Here is a 26,841-nt window from a genome sequence, read left to right as displayed (position 1 = left end):
GTTTGTATTTCAATTTTAGTTTATTTTAAAAATCAATTCATTCAGTTTTAGCCTTTTGGGTCACATTTGGTGATGCTCAGGGGTTACTCCTGCTGGGGCTCAGGGGACCGTATGGGATGCTGAGTATTGAATTGGGGTTGGCCGCGTGCAAGGCAAACACCCTACCTACTGTGTTATTGTTCAGGCCCCTTTACCTTTTTTTTAATTAAAAAATTTGGGGGCCACATGAAACGGTGCTCAGGTCTTACTCCTGGCTCTGCTCTCTGGAATCACTTCTGGTAGGTTTGGGGGGACCCTATAGGGTACCGGGGATTGAACCTGGCTTGGCTGTGCAGGGCCAGCGCCTCCCTGCCACTGTACTATCTCTCCGGTCCCCAATGATTTCAATTTTATTTTTAAAAATGTGTATATGTATATATTTAAAGTAGAAAAGCTTAGTGGAAAGAGAGAAAAGAAACTCCCTGTAGCGTCATGGGATAGTAGATCTAATTGCCTGTATCTGCAGAGAGCTTATAAAGAGCTTTGAAAACTTTACATCCCATTAAAAAGCATTTGAGCAGGGCCTGAGAGGTATAGTATAGCAGGTGTGGCCCTTGCCTTGCATGCAGTCAACTGGGGTTCGATTCCTGGCTCCACATTATATGCATGACCGTGAGCTCCACCAGGGGTGATCCCTGAGTGCAGAGCCAGGAGTAAGTCATGAGCACCACTGGGTGTGGCCCCCAAACAACAACAAAACAAACGAAACCCTGAAAAGAATCCTTACCAAATAAAAAAAATATGTGAGAAGATACTTTATTAAAGAAGACAGAGGCACAACAAATAAAAAGACACGACCCTCATTAGTCAGCCATCTGAGAAATGCAAATCATTACCCACTTTATTAACCAGAACTAAAAGAATTAACCGTACCAAGCGTAGTCAAGAGGCTGATCAGTTTCTCTCTCCTACGTTTATGGGAATGAAGAATGAAGAGCCCACATTGAAAAACAATTTAGCAATTTCCTAAGAAGTTAAATACACCTGATGAACGTAACATTTGGTGGTTTCTATATATCTGCATTCATATTTTGTTTTTGTTTTTGGGCCACACCTGATGGTGCTCAGGGCTTACAGCTGACTCTGCATTCAGGGATCACTCCTGGCAGTGCTCAGGGGACCGTGTGGCGTGCTGTATGGGGCGGTTGGGGTGAATGCAAGACAAATGCCCTACCCACACACTATTGCTCTGGCCCTTTACATTCCATATTACTATTATTGTTAATAATTTATTCTTGGGCCATTCCTGGCAATGTTCAGGGGTATACTCCTGGCTCTGCACTCAGGAATCATCTGATGATCTGGGGGACCATATAAGATTCCAGGGACGAAACCTGCATTGAGCACATGCAATTTGAGCACCCTCCCTGCTGTACTATCTCTCCAGCCCCCTACATTTATTTATTTATTTATTCATTATTACCTCGTGATGCTCAGGGGTTACTCCTGGCTCTGCACTCAGGGATTACTCCTGGCGTTGCTTGGGGGACTGAATGGATTGAACCGGGGTTGGCCATGTGCAAGGCAAATGATACCCGGTGTACTATCAGTCTGTTGCACTCTACTTCTATTTTAATGTATTTTATCAAAAAGTCAGTTCACAAGACAGGGGAAAATACTTTCTTTCCTTCTTTCTTTCTTTCTTTCTTTCTTTCTTTCTTTCTTTCTTTCTTTCTTTCTTTCTTTCTTTCTTTCTTTCTTTCTTTCTTTCTTTCTTCCTTCCTCCCTCCCTCCCTCTTTCTCTCTCTTTCTTTCTTTCTTTCTTTCTTTCTTTCTTTCTTTCTTTCTTTCTTTCTTTCTTTCTTTCTTTCTTTCTTTCTTTCTTTCTTTCTTTCTTTCTTTCTTTCTTTCTCTCTCTCTCTCTCCCTCCCTCCCTCCCTCCCTCCCTCCCTCCCTCCCTCCCTCCCTCCCTCCCTCCCTCCCTTCCTTCCTTCCTTCCTTCCTTCCTTCCTTCCTTCCTTCCTTCCTTCCTTCCTTCCTTCCTTCCTTCCTTCTTCTCTTCTTTCTTCCTTTCTTTCTGTCAACAAAGTGATATAGCTTAGCTTTTGCATTTGCAAAGATTTCTCAAAGATGCAGTGGATATACAATCTGTGTTATTGAGAAAGCAGACTCATGGGAATGTGACTTACCTTATCGTTTAGTCACGAGTTGGCAGCACTGGGTAGAGGTTGCCCTGGCTTTTCATTACAGGATGCCAATTCTGCAATGGTTTAGCCCCTTCCTCAGGGCCCCCATCACCTCCTGGTTCCTCAGGCTATAAATGAGAGGGTTGAGCATAGGGGTGAGGACTGTGTAGAAGAGAGAGACCACCTTGTCATGGCGTGGGGCCCGGTAGCGCTTAGGCCTCAGGTAGATGAACATGGCGGCCCCAAAGAAGAGGGAGACAGCTGAGAGGTGGGAGGAACAGGTGGCCAGAGCCTTCTTACGGGCCTGAGCAGAGCGCATACGGAGCACTGCCCCGAGGATCCATGCATAGGAGGCCACAATGATGGAGAAGGGCAGGAGGAGCATGAGAACACAGCAGGCGAAGAGCACGTGCTCGAAAGTGGACGTATCGATACAGACCAGCTTCAGTAAGGACAGAAACTCGCAGAAGAAGTGGTCCACCTCCCTCAAGCCACAGTAGGGGAAGGTCATCGCGGCCACCACCTGGATCACACCATCCAGGATGCCAAAGGCCCAGGAGCTCCCGGCGATCTGGAGACAGACCTTGGGACTCATGAGGACGGGGTAGTGGAGTGGGTGGCTAATGGCTACGTAGCGGTCATAAGCCATGAGTCCCAGCAGGAGCCCTTCAGATCCCACCAGAGAGGCAAAAAAGACGATTTGTACACCACAACCCAGGAAGGAGATGGACTTCTGGCCAGACAGGAAGTTGGTGGCCATCTTGGGCACGATGTCACAGACCAGCATGAGGTCCATGCAGGAGAGCTGGCTGAGGAAGAAGTACATGGGGCTGTGGAGCCGAGAGTCGGTGTAGATGAGACAGATGAGGAGGACGTTCCCACAGACGGCGACTAAGAAGACAACCATGACCGCTGAGAAGAGGACAAGGTCAGTCTGGCTCTGGGAGAAGATGCCCAGGAGGATGAAGCCGTCCGTGGAAGATTGGTTCAGCCATAGTGCCATGGCTCGGCTGATGCTCCTGGACACCTGGAAAGGTGGGATTAAAAATAATTACTGGATTCCTGCACCTGGAGAGATGATAAATGGATAGTGTTTGCCTTGCACGCAGCCCCCAGTCTGATCTCTGGCACACCATGTGGTCCCTTGAGCAGAGAGGCAGGAGAACACACTGGACACTGCCCCCCAAACCCAAATACCTACAATAACAACAATAACACAACAACAGCAACAAATGAACCTCCCCACCCCTCCAAAACAAACAGAAAAACCCAAACAACAAGATAGTCTTGGATTTCAGGCTATTTCCTTATTACCTGCCTGCCTATTTTAATCAGTTGTTTTTTATAACACAAAGGGGAAACTTAGGAATATGAAGGGAATAGGATCATTTTTTCATATTTTCTTCATTTTTTTGCTTTTTTTGGTCACATACAGCAATACTCCAGGGTACCTCCTGGCTCTGCACTCAGGAATTACTCCTGACACTGCCAGATGTCAAACCCTGGTTGACCACGTGCAAGGCAAACACTCTACTTGCTATACTCTCTCTCTGGCCCTCATATTTCCTTTAACATGGACATGAGTATTTCCAGCTCATAGAGCTGAATCACAAATCTACATTGGCAGCAAGTCTCAAAATGTAGCTATTTTATATGTCATGGGACCATATATGGCAAGCAAAGTCTTTTTTTTTTTTTTTTTTGCTTTTTGGGTCACACCCGGAGATGCACAAGGGTTACTCCTGGCTCTGCACTCAGGAATTACCCCTGGCAGTGCTCAGGGGACCATATGGGATGCTGGGAATCAAACCTGGGTTGGCCACGCGCAAGGCAAACACCCTACCCGCTGTGCTATTTATTGCTCCAGCCCCTAGCAAGCAAAGTCTTAACTTGTCATGTGATATTGAGTTATTTCTTTCTTCTTAAATGATAGCACAAAGACTCGACAAACTTCATTTGTTTGTTTTTGGCCACAGCTGGCTCAGGGGAGCATATGGGATGCTGGGAATGGGCCCCAGGTCAGCTGTGAGCAAGGCAAGTGCCCTATCAGCTGTGCCGTGCTCTGGCCCACCCACAAACGGTAGGAATTGAACCAGGAACTGAACCCAGGCTTATAGCCCGCACACAATGAGTTCTTGCTCTTAAGCTGTCTGCCTGCACCCACCTTCTCTTGTATTTCTTTCTGGAACAATTCAGGCTCACTCCTACCTGAGAGCCCTTCAGTGATCTCTCTCTCTCATAAGACAGAAAAGCTGTTCCTGGAAGCCATGCTTCAGAGATCTGCTTGTTTTTTTCTCGCTTCCTACTTCTTTTTTTTTTCAAAGCAGGGCACAGGGGCTGGGGAGAAGCAGGGGGGTCTTTATTTTATTTATTTTTGGCACTGAAGAGCCTGGCAAGCTCCCCGTGGCGGATTCGATATGCCAAATACAGTAACAATAACAGTCTCATTCTGACTGAAAGAGTCTCCAGTCGTTGGGAAAGACGAGTAAGGAGAGGCTGCTAAAATCTCAGGGCTGGGACGAATGGAGACGTTACTGGTGCCCACTCGAGCAAATCGATGAACAACAGGATGACAGTGATACAGTGATACAGTGAACTATTTTTATGCTATATTGTATACGATGTATTATATTGTACACATGTATGTAAAAATGGAATAATTATGATGTTTCAATTTTTTCTATATTATAATATGGTGGAGTGATAGCACAGCAGGTAGGGTGTTCGCCTTGCACGCAGCCGACCCAGGTTCGATTCCTCCGTCCCTCTCAGAGAGCCCAGCAAGCTACCGAGAGTATCCCACCCACACAGCAGAGCCTGGCAAGCTACCTGTGGTGTATTCAATATGCCAAAAACAGTAACAAGTCTCATAATGGAGACATTACTGGTGCCCGCTCGAGCAAATCGATGAACAACGGGATGACAGTGATAAGACATTACTAACATGTTGTTATCAATGTTCTAAATAAAGTACAGGGTGAGAAATTTTTTTTCTGTATGTAGGCCTTACCTATATTATGTAAACTCCAAAGTATATTAGCACAGAACTTTTAAAAAAGTTTATTAATGACAGGTAAGACATGATAATTACCATAATTAGATCCAAGTATAAAACAAAATTTAATGCAGGGGCTGGAGTGACGGTACAGCGGGTAGGGCATTTGCCTTGCACGTGGCTGACCAGGGTTCTATTCCCAGCATCCCATATGGTCCCCTGAGCACCACCAGGAGTAATTCCTGAGTGCAAAGCCAAGAGTAACCCCTGTACATTGCTGGATATGACCCAAAAAGCAAAAAAAAAAAAAAATTAATGCAATATATTTTAGATACGAGAGTTAAAAGCTTATGTATATAAATGAGAATAAGTATTTTATTATATTGTATTAAATGGTTTAAATTTTATTATTTACATAAAAATCATATAATAATCACAAATTTGCTTTCACTGATTTATTTTCTGATCATTCTATTTGCCAGTTCTAAAAGTTTTGTTGGAATAAGCAACAGAAAGTAAATTTGTGCCAAAGAGGGCAGATTGGGATTGGGAAGGAAATTGGGGATTTTGGTGGAGGGAAAGTGACACTGTGGTGCTGAAACACTAAATGCTTGAAACAACTGTTCAATGAACAAGTTTGTAAATCATGGTGTTTTTAATAAAAATCAGTTTTAAATAAATAAGTAATTTTAAATACATTAAATAAGACACTGTTATTAAAGTCTGAAGTCACTGAATTGTTTGTTGCTAGCTGGCCTCCCTCTTTTTAAATAATTTAATTTATTTTTATTTTGTTGCTTTTTTTGGCTCACACCTGGTGGTGCTCAGGGCTATTCCTGGCTCAGTGCTCTGTGAATTATATACAGTGTTGGGATCAAATCTGGGCCTCTTTCATACAAAGCATGCATTCAGCCTATTGAGCTATTTTTCTGGTCCTGATTATTTCTTATTTTGGTTTTTGGCCACACCCGGCTGTGCTCAGAAATCACTCCTGGTGGGTTCTGGGGACCATATTGGATGCCGGGAATTGAACCCAGGCTGGCTGTGTGCAAGATGAACACCTTACCCCCTGTACTATGAATCCAGCCCTGGCCCTGATTATTCCTTTTCTTTTTTTTTTGCTTTTTGGGTCACACCTGGCGATGCACAGGGGTTACTCCTGGCTCTGCACTCAGGAACCACCCTTGGCGGTGCTCAGGGGACCATATGGGATGCTGGGAATTGAACCCGGGTCGGCCTCGTGCAAGGCAAATGCCCTACCCGCTGTGCTATTGCTTCAGCCCCTCTTTTCTTTTTTCTTTTTGGGTCACACCCAGCCATGCTCAGGGGTTACTCCTGGCTCTGTACTCAGGAATTACTCCTGGCGGTGCTCGGGGGACCCTACGGGGTGCTGGGGATTGAACCGGGGTCAGCCGTGTGCAAGGCAAACGCCCTACCTGCTATACTATCTCTCTGGCCCCATGATTATTTCTGTATTTTGGGAGATCCTCCCAAACAACACTTAGGGGCCCAGCCACTGTTGGTCAAATGGGATGGATGTTTTAGTGTGGGGACCCTACGATGCTGGGGATTACCTGTCACCCCAGCAGTGCTTAAGGGGCCTCAAGGCTCACCTGATGGGGTTCAGGGGCCCATGCAGTGCTGGGGGTCTATCTGGGCTGACTGCAAGCAAGGCATGTCCCTTAACCCCCCACTATCTTCTCTTGCCTCTGATCTCTGATTCTTTTTTAAAAACTTATTTAAAAAGCATCACTGTATCACTGTCATCCCATTGTTCATCGATTTGCTCGAGCGGGTGCCAGTAACATCTCTATTCGTCCCTGTCGTGTGCTAGTGTAGTCTGATGGCATATTTAAAAAGTATTATTAAAAGTTATTGAGTGGGGACAGAAAGATAGCACAGGAGGTAAGGTGTTTGCCTTGTACAGGGGCAATCTGAGGTTCAATCCCCGGCATCCCATATGGTCCTCTGAAAACCACCAGGAGTAATCCCTGAGTGCGGAGCCAGGAGTAACCCCTGAGCACCGCTAGGTGTGACCCCCGAGACAAAACACAAAACAAAAATTATTGAATCATTATGAATGACAAAGTCATAAAGTTACTTATGGTTGGACTTCATGCAGACAATGTTCCAACACCAATCTCTTTACTTTACCAGGGTCCCCAGTGTAGGATAACATAGCCTCTGGTAGTTTAGGTTTATTGGGTTACTCCCGTTACAGTGCTCCCACTCCTCTTTGTTTATTTGTAGCTTCTTTCTTTTTTTTTTTTTTTTTTTTTTTTTTGGTTTTGGGGTCACACCTGGCAATGCACAGGGGTTACTCCTGGCTCTGCACTCAGGAATTACTCCTGGCGGTGCTCAGGGGACCATATGGGATGCTGGGATTTGAACCCGGGTCGGCCGCGTGCAAGGCAAACGCCCTACCCGCTATGCTATCACCCCAGCCCTGTAGCTTCTTTCTTAGTGTTCTGTTGACTTATAAATACTGTTTTTCTCTTCTCCTTGAGTCCTTTGCATAGTTTATTCAGAGCCATGTCCTTTTTGTATGGACACAGGAAGACTTAGCAAATGCTATGCTTTTGTAACCTGGGAGTCATTTGACTCTACATGATATTTTCCTCCTGGGCATCTGTTCTCTTGACCTAAGCCTCAGCTGCCCTTACTTCCTAGTACTCCCAACGAGGAGGGTCCCAACGAGGGACGAGACGGACCCAGGGCAAGCGGTGAGTTGTGTGCTACCCTGGCATCGAGATGGGCCTGGCCAAAGTGCCTAATGCTTAACTATAAGTTAAGAGCTTGATCATGGACAAATGTCATGATCCAAACAGTGATAACTAGATTTGGACCCTGCTAGGGTTAGGAGTGATTAATCTGGCCTGAGTGCTGTGGTCTGAGTCTGTGGCAAGATGTTGCCAGGAGAGCTGCCTGGCAAGCCTCCTCAATGTGTCTCTTGCTATGTCCATACAAAAATAACTAGTATTAAGATGTTAATGAGTATTTGGACTAAGGAAAGGAAAAAAAACTTAAGAGTCAGGAAGGGCTTTGGAATGCCCTGCCCTCAGGAAGGGCTTTCTTATGTTGATTTTGCTACCTGGCTGGGTGTAGCCTAGAGGGCACGGTGGGAGAGACAAGTAAGAGCAGAGACTAGTGAAGGAGAGAGGCGGCAGTTGATCCAGAGAGAGGACGGAGCTGGGAGTGCGGGAGATGAGAAAGATGGAAGATTGAATAAACGGTAACTAATCAGCAACCAGCTTGGCCGGTCCTTGGCCAATGGCCGTCCCGATCCAGCCCACACACAGCGGTTCCAGAGCACCGAACGCGGGCAGTGAGACAGAGCCCCCACACTGTCCCCAGGCAGGGACATTTCTTTTTCTTTTGGGCACTGTGGTTTATGGTAATAATATTACATAGAGGGCATCATGGATGCCACCTTACCTCCCTGTCAGTGCCCAGTTCTCCTCCAGAGTGACCATTCCCCTCTGTCACTGTCCTCATGTCCCCTTCCTCGACCTGCCCCCTCCCTCACTTTCTTCCACTAGTCCTGCTGCCAGCTCCCTACTGAAGACTAGTTGATCTCTGATTCTCGATCTACTATTTATCTGGGATCCACCCACATCCCTACGTGGCTTTCCATGAGCTTGTCCTAGACTAAGCATGAACCTGAGCCTTTGCCTCACCCTCAAAATTCCTGTCCTAGCTAATTGTAGCTGTGTCCAGCTGTCCAAGACTAAACTCACAGGCCATTCTTTTTTTTTCCTTTTTGAGTCACACGCAGCAGTGCTTAGGAGTTACTCCTGGCTCTTCACTCAGGAATGACTCCTGGAGGTGCTCGGGGGACCATATGGGATGCTGGGAGTCGAACCCGAGTCGCCCGTGTGCAAGGCAAATGCCCTACCTGCTGTGCTATCGCTCCAGCCCCACCACAGGTCATTCTTAATTCTAGTCCTGTCATAAAAAACTGACCATCAGGAGGTCCTGCTGGTCCTTCTGCCCAAAAGTACCCTCTCCCTGCCCTGATGACTTCTCTCACCCACCCATTCCCACCTGGACAATGACAAGGCTCATAACTGGATTTGCCTCCCTTCCGTCCTTCCCTCCACAGGAACGGAGTGAACTATAGCCACAGCCAGAAAGCCAGAATGTTCCGAGAACAAGCAAGACTTCCCTAGACCCCCTTCCTTTGTCATCACTCAGACTCCCCCCGGCCCTGCTTTCACCAGTGTCAAGTCTGGGAGTCTTGGTCTGTCTCCCACCTACCCACGTAAGGATCTTCCAGTTGGCTTCATACTGTCCCTTCACCTTCTCAGTCCACCCAATGTGGGTTTGAAATCTTCAATCCTGCATTTTTTTCTTTTTGGGTCAGACCTGGCAATGCTCGGGTTGCTCCTGGCTCTGCACCCAGGAATTACTCCTGGTGGTACTCAGGGGCCAATATGGGATGCTGGGAATTGAACCCAGGTCAATTCCCAGCATCCCATATTGGGAATTGCATACAAGGTAGATGCCCTCCCCGCTGTGCTATTGCTCCAGCCCCAAAACCTAAATTTTCTTCAATGCCTTGTTTTGTGTTTCTCATACCTCCAATACCATCAAGTAGACTATATTTTTTTTGGAGGGGGGGAGCGGAGGTATTTTTGTCACATCCGGCAGTGCTCAGGGGTTACTCCTGGCTCTGCACTCAGAAATTACCCCTGCTGGTGCTCAGGAGACCATATGGGATGCGGGAGATTGAACCCGGGTTGGCCACATGCAAGGCAAATAGTACCTGCTGTACTATTGCTCTGCCTGGATAGACTATATCTTAATCATGTTAGACTGGCTTGCTTTGTGCTTCCTCACCTAGGTTCTAAATCCCTGGTGTCAGTTCAGCTTTCAGGGGACACTGGCTCCTAGAACACCACTGCCAGTGATCAGTCCCTGCACAAAGATGTTTATGTGTCATGATGGTACAAAAGAGGACCCTGCATCGCTAGAACCCTTTCTTTCAACTTTGATTTTTCCTGAACTAGCATCTGCCACTACCCTTGTGATGAGGGACGGCAGCCTTGAGACTGTGAGGGTGAAGAAATGATATCATGTCATTCATAGAGCTGTTCTGAGCACGGGAGGGCAGGCTGCTGGGCGCTCTCTGATGCCCAGGGATCTGGGGAATTCAAAGCTTCCTCAACAGTAGGTATTTTCGGCTTGTGAGGTCAACATCAGGATGTAACCCACCATAAGCAGAGGAAGGTCTGTATTATTTTCCCAGGAAATATTTGTTGAATGATGAATTGTATTTTACAAACAACTCAGGAAATTATTCTGGCATCTCCAAAGCCAGTTTCCTGCCCTCTCACTTCATGCCTTGGAGTGATGCTGAGATAGTGATTTCAGTTTTTCCTCCTAGAAACAACACCGCAAAATAACTCAAGGTTCTCTAAAAGGTACTTTCTGGGGAGGAGACCAGCAGGTCTGATGAGATCTGCAGGTCCGGTCATCACTCGCCGCCCTTTCTACCACTCCACCCTCGCTTCTCCTCACTTCTCTTTAATACTTGACTTTAGATCACCCACAACTCAAGAATCCGTTGCCCAGCTTCCCAATACAGAGAGAGACAAACACCAATGAGACCTTAAGGACAAAAAAAGGAGAAGCAAACAAGGAAGAGACAAGGAGAGGGAGTGGGGAGGGACGGGGCACTCTAAATGATGCTCTGTAACCCCGAAGACAGGAAAAAACCTTATTAGGGAGCACAACTTATAAGCATAGAATGTGCTGATACGCAAGTCAAAATGCAGAGAGGAGCCTGCAGTCAGCCGCAAACTGTGGGGAAGGCAGAGGGGCTCACCGGGAAAGGTCCCTCACTTACCTGGGAGTGGAAGGAGGCAGATTCAACAGGCATCCCGCACAGACCTTCCTGCACTCAACATCACCTCCTCCTCTCCTGGTCTTGCACTTTCAGAGGGGGACCGGGAGGGCCCCCCACTTGTCACCTCCTTCCTTAGCCCCCCACCAAACTCTCAGGCTGAAACCCACAAGGTCAGACCAGCATCTGTCTCTGGTGGGAGGGAGAGGGGGCACTTAGCAAGGAGACGGTGGTGGGTTACGGGTCAGCGACTGACCCGGGTATCCATGCTGCCCATGCGTGCCCATCAGCTGCCACAGTGTCCCCTGACTCTGTCTGCACAGCCCAAACAGCTACTTAACTCGGAGCCTGGAGGAATCCCTGGGGAACCCACAAACTCCAGTCCAGAACCAGAACTCCCAAGCTTACAATTAGAGAGATGACAAGAAGGAGCTTGGGGATGAAGCCAGGAAGGAGAAGGGCAGTGGGAGCCAGTGAGGGGACCAGGTCGGAGGGGGGCCTGAGGGCCGCTGGCGTGCAGGAAGAGGGACAGGGTTCTTGGTGTCTAGTTTCCAGCACAGACACATTCCATCACTTCTTCAGAACCCTGAACTCCCGCAGGGTCTCCCCTGTGGATGTTTCCTAGGGATTCCCTGCGCCCAGACGCCATTCGCCCCCTTCTGCCTGGGGAGGGCTCACTGCATGCAGACTCAGCTGGATGCTGTGATGCGTTCAGGGTGAGAGCTGAGCCCCATTTGAGTGTGAAAGGACGCACAACCAAGTCGGGGGTAGGGGAGCACCCACTGTCCTGAGCGCCCATGGTGGTAGAAGCTGGGTTGCTCCATCCCAGTGGGGGCATTTCTGCACACCTGGAGTTCTTCCCAATGTGCCATAGGCTGATGGGTCTTTGCTTTCCTCCTGACAGCTGCGGGTGCCTCCCACTCTCAGTCTTATGAGTGTCCCACATGACTGTGCTTTTGGTTTGCTTTTTGGGCCACACCTGGCCGTGCGTAGGGCTCACTCCTGGCTCTGGGCTCAGAGATCACTCCTGCTGCTTCAGGGGCTATGGGTGCTGGGGATGGAACCCAGGTTGGTAGGCTGGAGTGATAGTACTGTGGAAGGGCTGACCCAGCATCAACCCCTGGCATCCCACGTGCCCTCTCAAACACCACCAGGAGTAGTTCCTGAGTGCAGAGCCACTGGGTGTGGCCCCCAAATGCTTTGAAAAATAAAGGAATTCAGGTCGGCTTTGTGCAGGGCAAGTATCTTCCCCACTGTGCCATTTCTCTAGCCCCATGACTTTATATGCTGCAAAGAAAACCCAGACGATTCATCGTCAGAAGATAACTATGCCAGACACACAGGCAGTCTTCAGGGGAAAGTAACTGACATCAGATCTGACTTGGATCTATAGGAAAGAACGCAGATCCCTGGGAATGATGAGAGGGTGGCTCTTCCTTACTCATTCAGTGTCTCATCGTTCCATTTGCCACTTCTTAAAGTTTTATTGGAATACTCAATAGAAAGTAAATTTGTTTTGTGCCAAAGATGGCAGGTAGGGATTGGGAGGGAAACTGGGGATATTGGTGGAGGGAAGGTCACACTGGTGGTGCTGGAATACTAAATGTCTGAAATAACAGTATTATGGACAGTTTTATAAATCATTGTCACTGTGTCACTGTCATCCCGTTATTCATCGATTTAATCGAGTGGGCGCCAGTAACGTCTCTATTCCTCCCAGCCCTGAAATTTTAGCAGCTTCTCCTTACTCATCTTTCCCAATGATTGGGGGCTTTTTCAGGGTCAGGGGAATGAGACCTATCATTACTATTTTGGCATATCAAAAACATCACGGGTAGCTTGCCAGGCTCTGACTGTGCGGGAGGGATACTCTCGGTAGCTTGCCAGGCTCTCCGAGAGGTATGTGTATATATATATACGTTACTGGTGCCTGCTCGAATATATATATATACATATATATATATATAACTATGATTTGTTGCCTGCTGTCTGAACTCCATCAAATATGGTGTGGTAATTACAAATATGGTGTTGTAAATCATAGTGTTTAAAAAATTTAATAAAAAATGAAACATATAGTGTGAACCTTATTTTCTCAAAAACATATGGATTCATTTTTATTATTATTATTTTTGTTTTTGAGTTATATCTGGTAGTGTTAAGGCTGATTTGTGACTCTGTGCTCAGGAAATCACTCCTGGCAGGCTTGGGGACCCTATGGTGATGGTGATGAAACTTGAGTGGCTGCAAGCAAGACAAGTGCCCTATCTGCTGTGCTATCTCTCTGACACCCCAAATATTAATTTCTTAGAGTATTAACCAATTTTGCTTTCATGAGTTAAATAATTTCCTCATTCCTTGATTAACCTATATATATTTCTGTTCTTCAAATTCACTGTGAACTTGTTAGTTACACTCTTTTTTTGGCTTCCTCATGAATGAATGAGTTTAATAAGATTATTAAGTCACAGAGGAGGGTCCGGAGAGGTAGGACAGAGATCAAGGTGCTAGCCTGTCCTGTGGGTATTCCCCATTTTTATCCCTGGCATTGTCAGCAGTGATATTTGAGCACAGGGCCAGGAGCACACCCAGGCATCCAAAATAAATATATTTTTAAAAAACGAATGAATAAGGGATGTACCTCATGTGGTAGAACACAGGCGTAGCGTAGGTGATACCCTGAGTTAGCCCCCTAGCACTGCATGCCCTCCTCTCCCCTCCTCCCAGCACTGTCCTGTGTAGGCCTGGTGGCTCTGAGGGCACTGTAGAAGCCCGGCCCGAGCACTGAACAGCCGAGTTGAGCACCAGATATTCAGGCTTCTGCTGCCAGGCCAGGCATCACCAGGAGTGACGCTGACCCTCCAGCATAGCTGAGTGGGAATTCTGTTCTCGAGAAAAGATCACTCACCTGTACTTGGGCATTCGGGTTGTTTCTGGATTCCCTCCTCTCCTCCCATGGTCTGCCTCCTCAGCAGACGCATTGTTCTCTTTTCCTTTTTTTTTGTTTTTGCTTTTTGGGTCACACCCAGCGATGCTCAGGGGTTACTCCTGGCTCATGCACTCAGGAATTACTCCTGGAGGTGTTGGGGAACCATATGGGATGCTGGGAATCGAACCCGGGTCGGCTGTGTGCAAGGCAAATGCCCTACCCGCTGTGCTATCTCTCCAGCCCCCCCTTTTTTTTTCAGCAGACACATTAAAATTTTTTTTTTATTAGTGAATCACCGTGGGGTACAGTTACAGACTTACAAACTTTCGTGCTTGCGTTTCAGTCATACAATGGTCGAGTACCCATCCCTCCACTAGTGCCCATTTTCCACCACCAATGATCCCAGTATCCCTCCCACCACCCCCACCCCGTCCCCTCCACCCCACCCCACCTCTGTGACAGGGCATTCCCTTTTTCTCTCTCTCCTTTTGGGTCTTGTGGTTTGAAATAGAGGTATCAAGTGGCCATCATGTTCGGTCTGTAGTCTACTTTCAGCCCGCATCTCCCATCCCGAGCGGGCCCTCTTAGCACCCTTTACTTGGTGGTCCCTTCTCTGAGCAGATGCGTTTTAAAGATAAAATATTGTAGTCTGGATTCCATGCTTCAATACTTATGGCTCTGTTGTTTGGATATACACATATACTTCATTTCTTCTTTTTTTCATATACTTCATTTCTACACAATCTAGACATTCAAGGTCTAAACCTTGCCCTGTTACCTCCCCTATGCCTTTTCTTATTTCCCCCTCCATTTCTCTCCCTCCCTGGTCTTTTTATTTTTATTATTTTAGTATTTGTTTTATTGAATCACTGTGAGATACAGCTACAGACTTACAAACTTTCATGATTATGTTTTGGTCATTCAATAATCAAGCACCCTTCCCTCCACTAGTGTCCATTCTCCAGCACCAACATTCCCAGTATCCCTCCTTCCACCCTCACTCCTTCCAACCTCCTGCCTCGGTGGCAGGCACATTCCTGGTCTTTTTATTACTATGATATGGGACCAAAGGTTTTGCGTTTCTTTGTCATGTTATTCTATGTGCCATAGATAAGTGAGATCCTTCAGTATTTGACCTTCTTCTTCTGACTTACCTCACTGAACAATGATAGCCTACAAGTCATCCAAGTTGTAGCAGATTGCATGATTTCATTATCCTTTGTGACTGTGTAGTATTCCATGCCACATTTCCCTTACCCATTCATTTATTGTTGGATGCCTAGGTTGATTCACATTCTAGCTATTGAACTAAGTGCTGCAATAAATTATGGTATGCACATACTCCTTTCAAAGAGTTATTTTGTTGTTGTTGTTGTTGGACCATACTCGAAGTTACTTAGGGATTACTCTTTTCTATGCTCAGAAAACTCCTGGCAGGCTCAGAGAACCATATGGGGTGCCAGGGATTGAAACCTGGTCAGCTTTGTGCAAGGCAAAAACCTTACCAGTTCTTCTATTTCTCCATTTAAAGGAATGCTTTGTATCTTGGGGGATAGATACTGCTCAGTGGATTTACTGGGTTATAGAAAAGCTTTATTCTTTTTTTTTCATTTTTAGTTGAGGCACTGTGATTTACAAAGTTACGCATGATTGAGTTTCGGGCACACAATGTTTCAACACAGCCCCTTAGCCAGTGTTCACTTTCAGGACAGATAACTGACATTCCCAGTTATCTTCCCACCACTCAGCTTGCCCCTATGGCATGCGCCTTATTTATATTTTTCCCTCTAGGCATTGTGTTTTTAAAATACTATTGCTGATAGGGCTGCATGCATGAAACTTTATCACCTTCCCCCACAAACACACACACACACACACACACACACACACACACACACACACACACCCCTCAGTGGCAAGCTTCCTACTGAGGTCCAGTTCTCAGGAAATTCTATTCTTACCTTTTGGAGAAATTGATTTCCGTACAGTTTTCCTTAGGGGTTGAACACCACGACATTCTGCAGTGGGTGCGAGTTTCATTGCCACTTTCCTGCCACACAGGCTGTTTCCATCCTTTTTGGTATGTGCCATCCTCACTGGTGGTATCTAATTGTCATCTTGATTTGGATATTCCTGATAGTAGGTGATGACAAACACTTTTTCATATACCTACTGGAAATCCATCTGTCCTCTTCATAGACGTCTAGAAAAAAATCTAAAGACATAATAACAGTACAAAAATTAGCCATGAATCAAGGGGATGAGATCCCAGAAAGAAAACAAATGTGAGGTGAGGGTTGGAGACTCTTTGATACCTTTCCTTCTAGTGGGTTTTCTGATACATAAATGGTGGAAACTAATAAATGGAAAGCCTAGTAGAGCTTTTCAGACTTATTTATTTATTTATTTATTTATTTATGATTGTTTTTGGGCCACACTTGGTGATGGTCACTCCTGGCTCTGTGATCAGAAATTACTCCTGGTGGTGCTTGGGGGACCATATAGGATGTGGGGAATTGAACCTGGGTTGGCCATATACAAAGCAAATGCCCTACTTCTGTGCTATTGCTCTGGCTCTTAAAATTTAATTTTTAAGGGCCACTCTGGTGGTACTCAGGGGCCACCAGGTCATATCCCGCAGTGTTAAGGGGACCACATGGTATTCATGCAAGGCATAAACTCTACCAGCTTTTTGTTTTGTTTTGTGTTTGAGTCACACACAGTGGTGCTTGGGGGTTACACATGATTCTGCACTCAAGAATTACTCCTAGTGGTGCTCAAGGGGCCCTATGGAATTCTGGGGATTGAGCCCAGGTTGTGACCAGGTGCAATGAAAACATCCTACCTTCTGTACTATCACTCTTGCCTCAGCTCTACCTCTTTTAAGTCCTCAAAAACTTCTTCCAATCTTCCAGCTAAGACCATAGAAAAACCATACTCTATAAATAATGATTAATCAGAAATAGACAATTTTCATAAGAAGTTGAGCCCAGATACATAATTGTCCTAGGCTAGGTCAAATGTAATCTTCAGTCAATTCAACTTCTTATTATCTCTGTAACTTTAATTGACAATATCTGACATTTATAAAACATTATCAGGCACTCCAGAGGCAGGACAAAATGACCAAAATTCAAAAAGAAAAGGTAACATACTCAAAGGATCTCCTAGTGTTGGCACTTACATTCATAAACATTAAAACAATGATAATAATAATATTTTTATTTTATTAAAAATTTTATTTTATTTTCATAAAGTTGTTCACAATAATTAATTACATTCAATATTCCAACACCAACCCCACCACCATTATACCTTCCCACCACCATATTTCGAATTTTTCCACCCTGACACCAAAGCCTGCCCCCAAAGCAGTTCCTAAATAATTTATTTTGTATTGCTTGTTATGAATAATCTTCTATAATGATAAAAAAAGTTTCCTTGGAGGAAAAAATATTTTTAATCGAGATTGATTGCCTTCTATTTTACAACCCTTCAAATGTGGTGTGCTACTCTTGTTACATCAGTGATGTAGAGTATGAAATGTTGGATGGTCGCGTGCTCCAGGAGTTCTAAGATATAAAATAGGGTGATACAGCTAGAATTAAATTTTTAACTGGACAGTGACCTTGGGGTACAGAAGCATCTCTGCAGAATGTGAGGTGTATTTGTGATCATGGCCATTAATGAGCTTATATGGCACCAGAGGCAGTTTGTGGGCGTGCCTGTCAGGCTACCAGAAGCAGAGGGAGTTGGGGGGAGGTTGCCCACTCCTGACTCTGTGATCCTGGAGATTTCAGTCATAAGTCCTGCATACCTGGGAATCTCAGGAGATTCACTCATGGCTGAGGCTTATTGAGCCGGTGGAGATTGGCCATGAGCATGGCGGTGACTGAGTTCTGGAGGTTGTTGGCTGCCAGGGCTTTGCTGGGCAGCTGGTGATACTCGCTTGCCGCCCCCCTCCAGGTTGCTCTTAATAAGACAGCCTGGTGCAGGGTCCAGAGGTATCTCTGTAGCATCTTAACTGTAATAAAAATATTTTAAATCACAGGATAATATAATTTTTATTATATGAAAATATTATTTATTAATATTTTGGTTTGGTTTTGGGCCACACCCGGGGATGCTCAGGTGTTAATCCTGGTTCTGAGCTCAGAGAGCACTTTTGGAAGGCTCGGGGACCATATGGGATACTGAGGATTGAATCTGGGCCAGGTGTGTGTAAGGCAAGTGTCTTACCTGCTATACTATTTCTCAGTCCTGATAAAATTATAAAATAAGATGAATAATTTCACCAAAAAGCCATCATCTATAAAATTATTTATTTAGCTTTTTGGGCTATATTTGGTGGTGCTCAGGGCTTATTCCTGGCTCTGCGTTCAGGGAATCACTACTGGAAGTTTGGGGGACTATAGATGGTGCTAGGGATTGAACCCAGGTTGGCGCGTTAAAGGCAAATGCCCTACCCACTGTCCTATCACTTTAGCCCCATGTCCTTACATCTTTCTAAATAAGTTTCAATGAAACTATCTTGCTGGGGGCGCAGTGCCACAAGCAGGACAACCTGGACCCCCAGGGTGAGTGCACCAGCAGCATGAGGGTGCGTTGAGGCTTCCTGATACCCCAGGATTGTCGCTGTGCCTCTGGTCAGACCCCAACAACTCAGGACCAAGTTCCCTGATAAATTAAATGGCCAAAAGTTAGGTATAGGGGAGCTATGCCCACAAACCACCTCCTGCTCAGTTATATAAGCTCATTTATTGTCCTTGCTTCAGAGACCCATAAATAAATCTTAAAAGAGATCAAACACCACAGTTTATCTCGGACCCGCACAAGGCTGAACAGACGAGGGTAAATTGGAGTGGGGGCGGATCAGCCTTATGCCCGCCCAAGCAGAGCTCCTGACAGCCACTTGCTCCCACAATCCAAAATCGCCGCCCTGCCGACAGCTGGACTTCACCATCTTGGGGTGGACCTCACCAAGATACAGTTTACTGAAAATTCGGGTACGCAGGCTTTTTGACTGAAATCTCAGGCTTTCTCGGGCTCAGGATGGACTACCTCCCCTCACCTCCCTATACTTCTGGAAGCCTCAGGAGTCATATCTACACCCCACAGCTGCCACCCAGTTAAAAAAGCTACTCCAGCTTTCTTTTCCTGATAAAAATAATGAATGCTCTGAACAAACACAGTGATCTCTTAGTACCTGTATAGCAAACCACAATGCACAAAAGGACAGAGAGAGCAAGAAGACAAGTGCCTGCCATGAAGGCAGGCTGGCGGGGTGTGTGTTGGGGGATGACAGGAGGGGAAATTGGGGACATTGATGGTGGGAAATTTACACTGGTGGAGAGATGGGTCTTGGATTGTTGTATGACTGAAAATCAATCATAAACAGCTTTGTAATGATCTAGCTCATGGATAGTCAATAAAAAAATTTAAAAACTATCTTGCTTTGCATACACAATAAAATCATGCAATTCGACACTACTTGGATGGGTTTGGAGAACACCATGCTGAGTGAAGTCAGAAGGAGAGGGAAGATACAGAATGATCCCTCTTGTATGCGGGATATAAAGAAACACAATAGAGGAAAAATAAATTTCCAAAGGTATAGAAACTAAGAACTGGTTTTCAGTAGATAGCTTACCCTGGTGGGAGGCTGGGAGAATAGGATGGGGAGGGGACATTGGGAGTGGGGAGGGAGGTGGACAGTCCGGTAGAGGGTGTGGTGCTAAAATGTTTTATGCATGAAACCTAGCCATGAACAGCATTGAGAAAACACAAAAAAACCAAACCAAAACCAACACACACACACACACATACACACGCATGGTATCTATTTTTAAGGAATCAATGTTTGTGTTTCCTCTAAATGCATGCATTGTCTACACAATGGAATACTACCAAGCCAACAACAAAAAAATGAAGTAATAAAATTTGCTTACATGGGTAGGTTGGGATTGGGTGGGAAACTGGAGACACTGATGGAGGGGCAGTCACATTGGTGGTATTAAAACACCAAATGCTTGAAACAATTGTGTTATGAACAACGTTGTAAATCATGATTTTTTAAAAAAGAAATTTGCTTATGAGGGATGACTATGGAGACTATCATGCTGAGAGAAATGAGTCAGAAGGAGAGGGATAGGGGGAAGGGGGGAAAAAAAGAAGGAGAGGGATAGACATAGGATGACAGCACTCATTTGTGGGATATAAAAAACATAATATGAGACTAATTCCAAAGACAGTAGAAACAGGGGCCAGGAGGACTGGTGGGTGATTGGAAACTTGCCACAAGTGGTGATGTGGGAGGGCAGTTAGGATAGAGAAGGGACCGTTATGACAATGTCAGTTAGAAGTGATCATTTTGGACAAGAACTGAGATGCCATAAAGAAATATATATAATAACCTTTCAGTACCTGCATTGCAAACCATAATGCCAAAAAGGAAAGAGTAAGAGAAAGGGAGATTGAGAGAGAGAGCGAGAAGAAACGTATCCACCATAGAGGCAGCTGAGGGTATGTGTATGGCAGGAGGGAAACTGGGGACATTGGTGGTGGGATACATGCATTGGTGAAGGGAAAGGTGTTGGAACATTGTATTAATGAAACCCAATCATGAGCAACTTTGAAACTGTATCTCAGGGTGAGCCAATAAAAAATTAGATAAATAAATAAATACATGCTTTGTCATGCTAATTCCCATTGTGAATCTATTTTGAGTAAGGCAATAATTAAGGTTAAAGAAATTCATAACATAGGGTCTTGCTACAGTAGGATTAGTATCCTTATCAGAAAAGTTTTCTTTGCACATGCTAGAGACATGTGAAGACAAGTACCCATTTGTAAGTCAGAAAGAGAGTCAGCGCTTGCAACTGAACTCTGCCAAGACTTGGCTGTGGGTCTTCAAGATTCTTAAACGTTGTAAAAACAGATTTCTACGATCTAAGTCTTTGCTTTCTGTGGTATGACATGGGCGAGTAGACTAAAACACTATATATATATGTACTTTTTTTTCTTTTTGGGTCACTCCCAGCAATGCACAGGGGTTACTCCTGGCTCTGCACTCAGGATTTACTCCTGGCGGTGCTCAGGGGACCCTATGGGATGCTGGGAATCAAACCTGGGTCGGCCTCGTGCAAGGCAAACGCCCTCCCCGCTGTGCTATCACTCCAGCCCCAGACTGACAATATTTATCACTCCAGGACCACTGGGTGCACATCAAGTATCAGAGGTGGGTGTTGTATTTATGATCAGATGATTGTTCAGTGTTAAACTTATTTCAATGTACCAGATAAAGGGTTGGAACGATAGCACAGAGGGGAGGGTGCTTGTCTTGATGTGGGCCAACCGGGGTTCAATCCCAGGCACCCCATAGTGTCCCTTGACCTCAACCAGGAATGATCCCTGAGTGGGGAGCCAGGAGTAAGCCCTAAGCACCACTGGGTGTGGCCCCCAAAACCAAAACCAAAAGCCAAAACAAAATACCAGAAAAAGCCTGAACTAATAAAGGGTACCTGGCAAACAAGTTAAATAAGAACCCTCTAACATATTCCTCCCAACATCCTGGTAAGGAGACCCTTCTTTGCAGTAAGTCTTTGACAACTCGTCTGATCTATCAGGAGATTCCGACAATACCACTAGGTGGGAGCTGGCAGCTTTGGGTGTAAACTCCCTGATTAGGCACTTGTGGCTTGATTCCATGGAGCCTGAGGCAAATTTCCCTGGAGAGCCTGGGATGTGTTTTCCAGGAAGCCTGAATCTAGGTGAACGAAGAACTGGTGCTTGGGAGAATTCTGAGTTTTTGAGACAAGCTGGACAGAGCAAAGGTCAATGACAGTCCAGAGTGAAGATGACTCAGTGGCATATTTGTCAAGTAGATCCATTGTCAGGCCACCACCTCCAGCCTTCTTTTTCTTTGTTTTGGGCGGGCCAAACTCAACTGTGCTCAGGGGTTACTCCTGGCCCTGCACTCAGAAGTGACTCTTGGTGATGCTTAGGGAACCATATAGGATTCTGGGGGTCGAAACCTTTTTTGGAAAACCCTTACTTGAGAGTGGTCTGTGTGAGGGTATGAAAGTGAAATTCCAGGGGTAGGAAAAGAGGAAGTCACAAGAGTCCAATGGGAGTGTGTCTTCCTGTGTCTGAAAACTGTCCCTGTGGAGTTCTGGGAGAATGTGGAGGCCACACAGCTTCTGTCAATGTGCAGATACTGTAGGAAAGCAGATAGATAATTACATGAATAGCTGGACAAAGGGATCAGCAAATCAATAGCTATACATATAGGAATACGTCATACAGAACATAAAGATGCAAACAGTGATGGTAACTAGACATACAGATACAGGGATGTATAGAATGGCAGATAGACAGAGCAGTCGCTGACTTCCAGAATTCTCAGTACAGATGACACTGATGTACAATAAACTTAGCAGTGTGGTCCACTTGCCCCACCCCCATGATCTTTCCTCATACTGCGGAAAACCAAGAAGGAAGAGTGACGCCTAAGGGTCACGAGAAGTAAGGAACAGAGTCAGAGGACAGACTCTTCCCCTCCCCCCTTGGTGACTTGTCCAGACCCACTGGGTCTGTGCTGGGAACAGGCAACGGGAGGTGTTTAGAATTGGGTGGGAGATTTATGTTGTGACGTAGATGAGAATGTATCATGGCCTGAGAGCTGGTTTTTTAAATATGTATTTTTAATTGAATCACCATCGTGAGGTACAGTTATAAAGCTTTATGATTTGTTTCAGTCATACAATGACTGAACACCCATCCCTCCACTAGTGTGCATTTCCCACCACATATGTCCTCAGTATCCCTCCTGTCACCCCCACCCAATCCCACTCCTGCCTCTGTGGCAGACACCTTACTTCAGACTCTCTCTCTCCTTTTGGGCATCATGGTTTGCATTACAGATGCTGACAGGCCATCATGTTTGGTTCTTTGTCTACTTTTGGCACACATCTCCCATTCCAAGCAATCCCTCCAACCATTAATGACTTACTGGTCCCTTCTCCATCCCAATTGCCTTCTCCCCCAGCACATGACACAGGCTTCCAAACTTTGGAGTGATCCTTCTGGCCCTTGTCTCTACTGTCCTTGGGTGTTGGTCTCCTATTATGTTATTTTATATTCCACAAATGAGTACAGTCATTCTATGACTGTTCCTCTCATTTCACTTAACATGTTACTCTCTTTGTCCATCTAATTATAAGCAAATTTTATGACTTCATCTTTTCTAATAGCTGCATCGTATTTCATTGTGTAGATGTTCCAAAGTTTCTTTAACCAGTCGTCCATTCTCAGGCACCTGGGTTGTTTCTAGATTCTGGCTATTGTGAACAATGCTGCAGTAACTATACAAGTACGTATGTCCTTTCTACTGTGGTTTCAGTTTTTATTCCCAGGATATATTCCCAGAAGTAGGATTGCTGGGTCATGTGGAAACTCGATTTCTAGGTTTTGGAGGAATGTCTATATTGTTTTCCCAAAAGGCTGGACCAGTCAGCATTTGCACCAACAATGAGTGAGAGTCCCTTTCTCCCCACATCTGCACCAGCACTTGTTGTTCTCGTTCTTTTTGATGTGGACCAGTTACTGTCGTGTAAGATGATACCTCATTGTTGTTTTGATTTGCATCTCCCTGATGATTAGTGATGTAGAGCATTTCTGAAAGCTGGTTTTGATTCATTTTTTTAGGAGTAGGTTTGTAGCCACAGCTGACTAGAGAGCTCTGGAGTCAACTTGATCATTATGAGAGATGGGGAAGAAGGTTCTAGCTGAGCAAGTGGTCCTAGTTTGGTGGGAAGCTGGATCTTGTTTGTATACAATAGAAATTCACTCAGTATGTAGGTAGAGCAGGGTCTTCAACCTGCGGATCAGAACCTGTCTTATTTATTAATCCATGACTGACAGAACCAAGGTGCTAGACCGGTTATTTGTAGTGGTACCGGGCAAGCTAATGATAATGTACCAGATGCTATACGGTAGAACAGAGTAACTTGACATTTGCTTTGATTTTGCCTTTTTCTTTTGGAGCCACACCTAGATGTGCTCAAGGCTTAGTCCTGGCTCTGTACTCCTGGTTCAGCTTGGGGAAACATGGGGTAACAGAGATGGAACCTGGATCAGCCATACACAGGGTAAACACCTTACAGGAGGTACTGCCTCTCTGCTCTGTCATTTGGTAATTATACATGTCATAGTCTGAAGGAGCTGACAAAGGCTGACTGTGACCTTAAAATGAACCTATAGATGACCAGAATAGGGGTTGAAGAGATAGTACAGTGGGTAGGGTGCTTGCCTTGCATGCAACCAACCCACGTTTAATCTCTGGCATCCCATATGGTCCCTCTAGGCATTGCCAGGAATGATCTTAGAGTGTAGAGCCATGAGTAAGTCCTGAGAACTACTAGGTATGAGCCAAAAACCAATAGGAAGAAAGAAAGTCAGGAATAAGTCGTGTGGTCCTGTGTCCAGTCAGGTGTGGCCCCAAATAAAAAAATGAGAAGTAGATAGAGAATAAAAGTGCCTGCTATGGAGGCAGAGGGAAGGGAAACTGGGGACACTGGTTGTGGGAAATGTACACTGGTGAAAAATGGTTGGAACATATATGCCTGAAACCCAACTATGAACAGCTTTGTAACTGTATCTCACTGTGATTCAATTAAAAAAATTAAAACAAAACAAAACAAAACCCAATAAAGAACAGAAGATCAGAAAAGTCACAATGAGCTTCCAGTGACTAAGTAGATTCCAGTAGATTAAGTTTTGATAAGGAAAAACCAAAAAAGGACAAAGAAGGTTTAAAACAAATAGACTAGAATAGGAATGTGGAGGAGGTGAGCAGAGTAGATTGGGTGGGAGGTAATAGAGAGTCGTCAGAAGGAGGTGGGATAGAGGGTGAGATGTCCATACGGGGCTTCTTCAGAAACTAGGTTGGTGGGCCAGAGCCTTAGTCCAGCGAGTCAGGTGCTTGCCTTGCACAAGGCTGACCTGGGTTCAATCGTTGGCATCCCATATGGTCTCCTGAGCACCTCTAGGAGAAATTCCTGAGCACATAACCAGGAATAACCCCTGAGAATCAGCAGGTGTGGCCCCCAAACAAAAACAAAAGTCAGATTACTGAGCCTGGATGCACCTAACAGGGGCCACTTTCCCCTAATTCCTGATAGTTAGCAATGTAGAGTGTTTCTGAAAGCTGGTTTTGATTCATTTTTTTTTGGAGTAGGTTTGTAGCCACAGCTGACTGGAGAGCTCTGAAGTCAACTTGGTCATCATGAAGAGATGGGGAAGAAGATTCTAGCTGAGCTAGTGATCCTAGTTTGGCGGGAAGCTGGATCTTGTTTGTATACAACAAGTGTGTTGTATACAAGAGGTGTCTGCCCACCTCTCCAGTTCTCTTTCTCTTTGTCCCCAATCTACTCTCTCCTCTGTGCATCACATCTACCTGAAGACCACCGAGGGCTCTGTGAGGCAGGTAAGACACAATCAATTAGCAAAAACAAAATGCAAAATTTTCCATCAATTATTGATGAAAATAAAATACATATTTCCAGCAAATAAATGGCATAGAAATTAATGGCATCCAATGAAAATAAAAGGCATTCAATACAGCTAAAGAGCTCAAAGAGAAAGGCAAATGGGCATTTGATGACTGGGTTTCCAGCCAATTGGCCGTTTGGAGAATGAACTTACTGCCATGGGGACACAAAGGGAAAAAAGTAGAGTGTCATGTCCTGAATTCACTGTGTGGCCTTGAACTCCTGAGAATGAAGGGGGGGTGCCAGTGATATAGCGGGGAAGGGGCACAGTGACGCAGCCGGAGCAACGCTGAAGAGCTGTGGGCGTGTAGCAATGCCCCCTGTCAGGTTCTCCGTCTCATACTGTGAACTCTGAGCAAAGTGGGTGCTCCTCCCTCCCCCGCTAGATTGTGAACCCTTCACACCCACATGGGGCTCAGCTCCCAAACTCCTGGCTAGTGCTCTGCATGCAATGAGCTTTCTTCCATGCAGCCTGGAGTTTGGAAGAACGGGATGAACGGCAGGGTATGGGTGAGCTTAAGAAACATCCACAGGGGAGACACCCTGGGGTTCTGGGGTCCTGGAGAAGTGGTGGAATGTGCCGGAACAGGGTTCTTAAACACCAAGAACCCTGTCCCTCTTCCTGCACCCCAGTGGCCCTCAGGCCCTCCTCTGACCCGGTCCCCTCACTGGTCGCTACTGACCCTTCTCCTGCTTCAGCCCCAAGCTCCCTCTTGGCACCTTTCTAATTGTGAGCTTGGGAGTTCTGGTTTCAGGGCTGGAGTTTGTGGTTTCCCTTGAGAGTCATCAGTTCCATCTGCTCCCTCAGGCTCTGAGTTAAGTACCTGTTTGGGCAGTGCAGCCTGAGAGTCGGGGGATGCTGTGGCAGCTGATGGGTACCCATGGGCAGCATGGATATCCGGGTCAGACGCTGACCCGTTACCCACCACCGTCTCCTTGCTAAGTGCCCCCTCTCCCTTCCAGGGGGCAGACTCTGGTCTGAGCCTCGTGGGTCTCAGCCTATCTGAGAGTTTGGTGGGGGGCTAAGGAAGGAGGTGACAAGTGGGGGGGCCCTACCTGTTCCCTCTGAAAGTGCAAGCCCAGGAGGGGAGGAGGTGATGTTGAGTGCGGGAAGGTCTGTGCGGGATGCCTGTTGAATCTGCCTCCTTCCACTCCCAGGTAAGTGAGGGAGCTTTCCCGGTGAGCCCCTCTGCCTTCCCCATAGTTCGAGGCTGACTGCAGGCTCTTCTCTGTATTTTGACTTGTGGATCAGCACTTCCTCTCTCTACCATTGCCTTCCCTATTAAGGCTTTTCCTTGTCTTCTGGGTTACAGAGCATCACTTAGAGTGCTCTGTCCCTCCCCTCTCAACTTCTCTTT

At 45.8% G+C, this 26,841-nt stretch overlaps 1 protein-coding gene across 1 annotated transcript; it reads right to left on the bottom strand.

Annotated features, from left to right (window-relative positions):
• Nucleotides 1-2,223: 2,223 nt before the first annotated feature.
• Nucleotides 2,224-3,168, bottom strand: LOC101550445 (olfactory receptor 56-like). Its single transcript, XM_004615365.2, has one exon. The coding sequence runs from the start codon at nucleotides 3,166-3,168 to the stop codon at nucleotides 2,224-2,226; it is 945 nt and encodes a 314-aa protein (XP_004615422.2).
• Nucleotides 3,169-26,841: the final 23,673 nt, after the last annotated feature.

The sequence above is a fragment of the Sorex araneus genome, chromosome 2 (assembly GCF_027595985.1).
Source record: "Sorex araneus isolate mSorAra2 chromosome 2, mSorAra2.pri, whole genome shotgun sequence".
In the NCBI taxonomy this organism is placed as follows: domain Eukaryota; kingdom Metazoa; phylum Chordata; class Mammalia; order Eulipotyphla; family Soricidae; genus Sorex; species Sorex araneus.
Note: the sequence above shows the minus strand (reverse complement) of the source record. Positions and strands in the feature narration are given on the sequence as shown.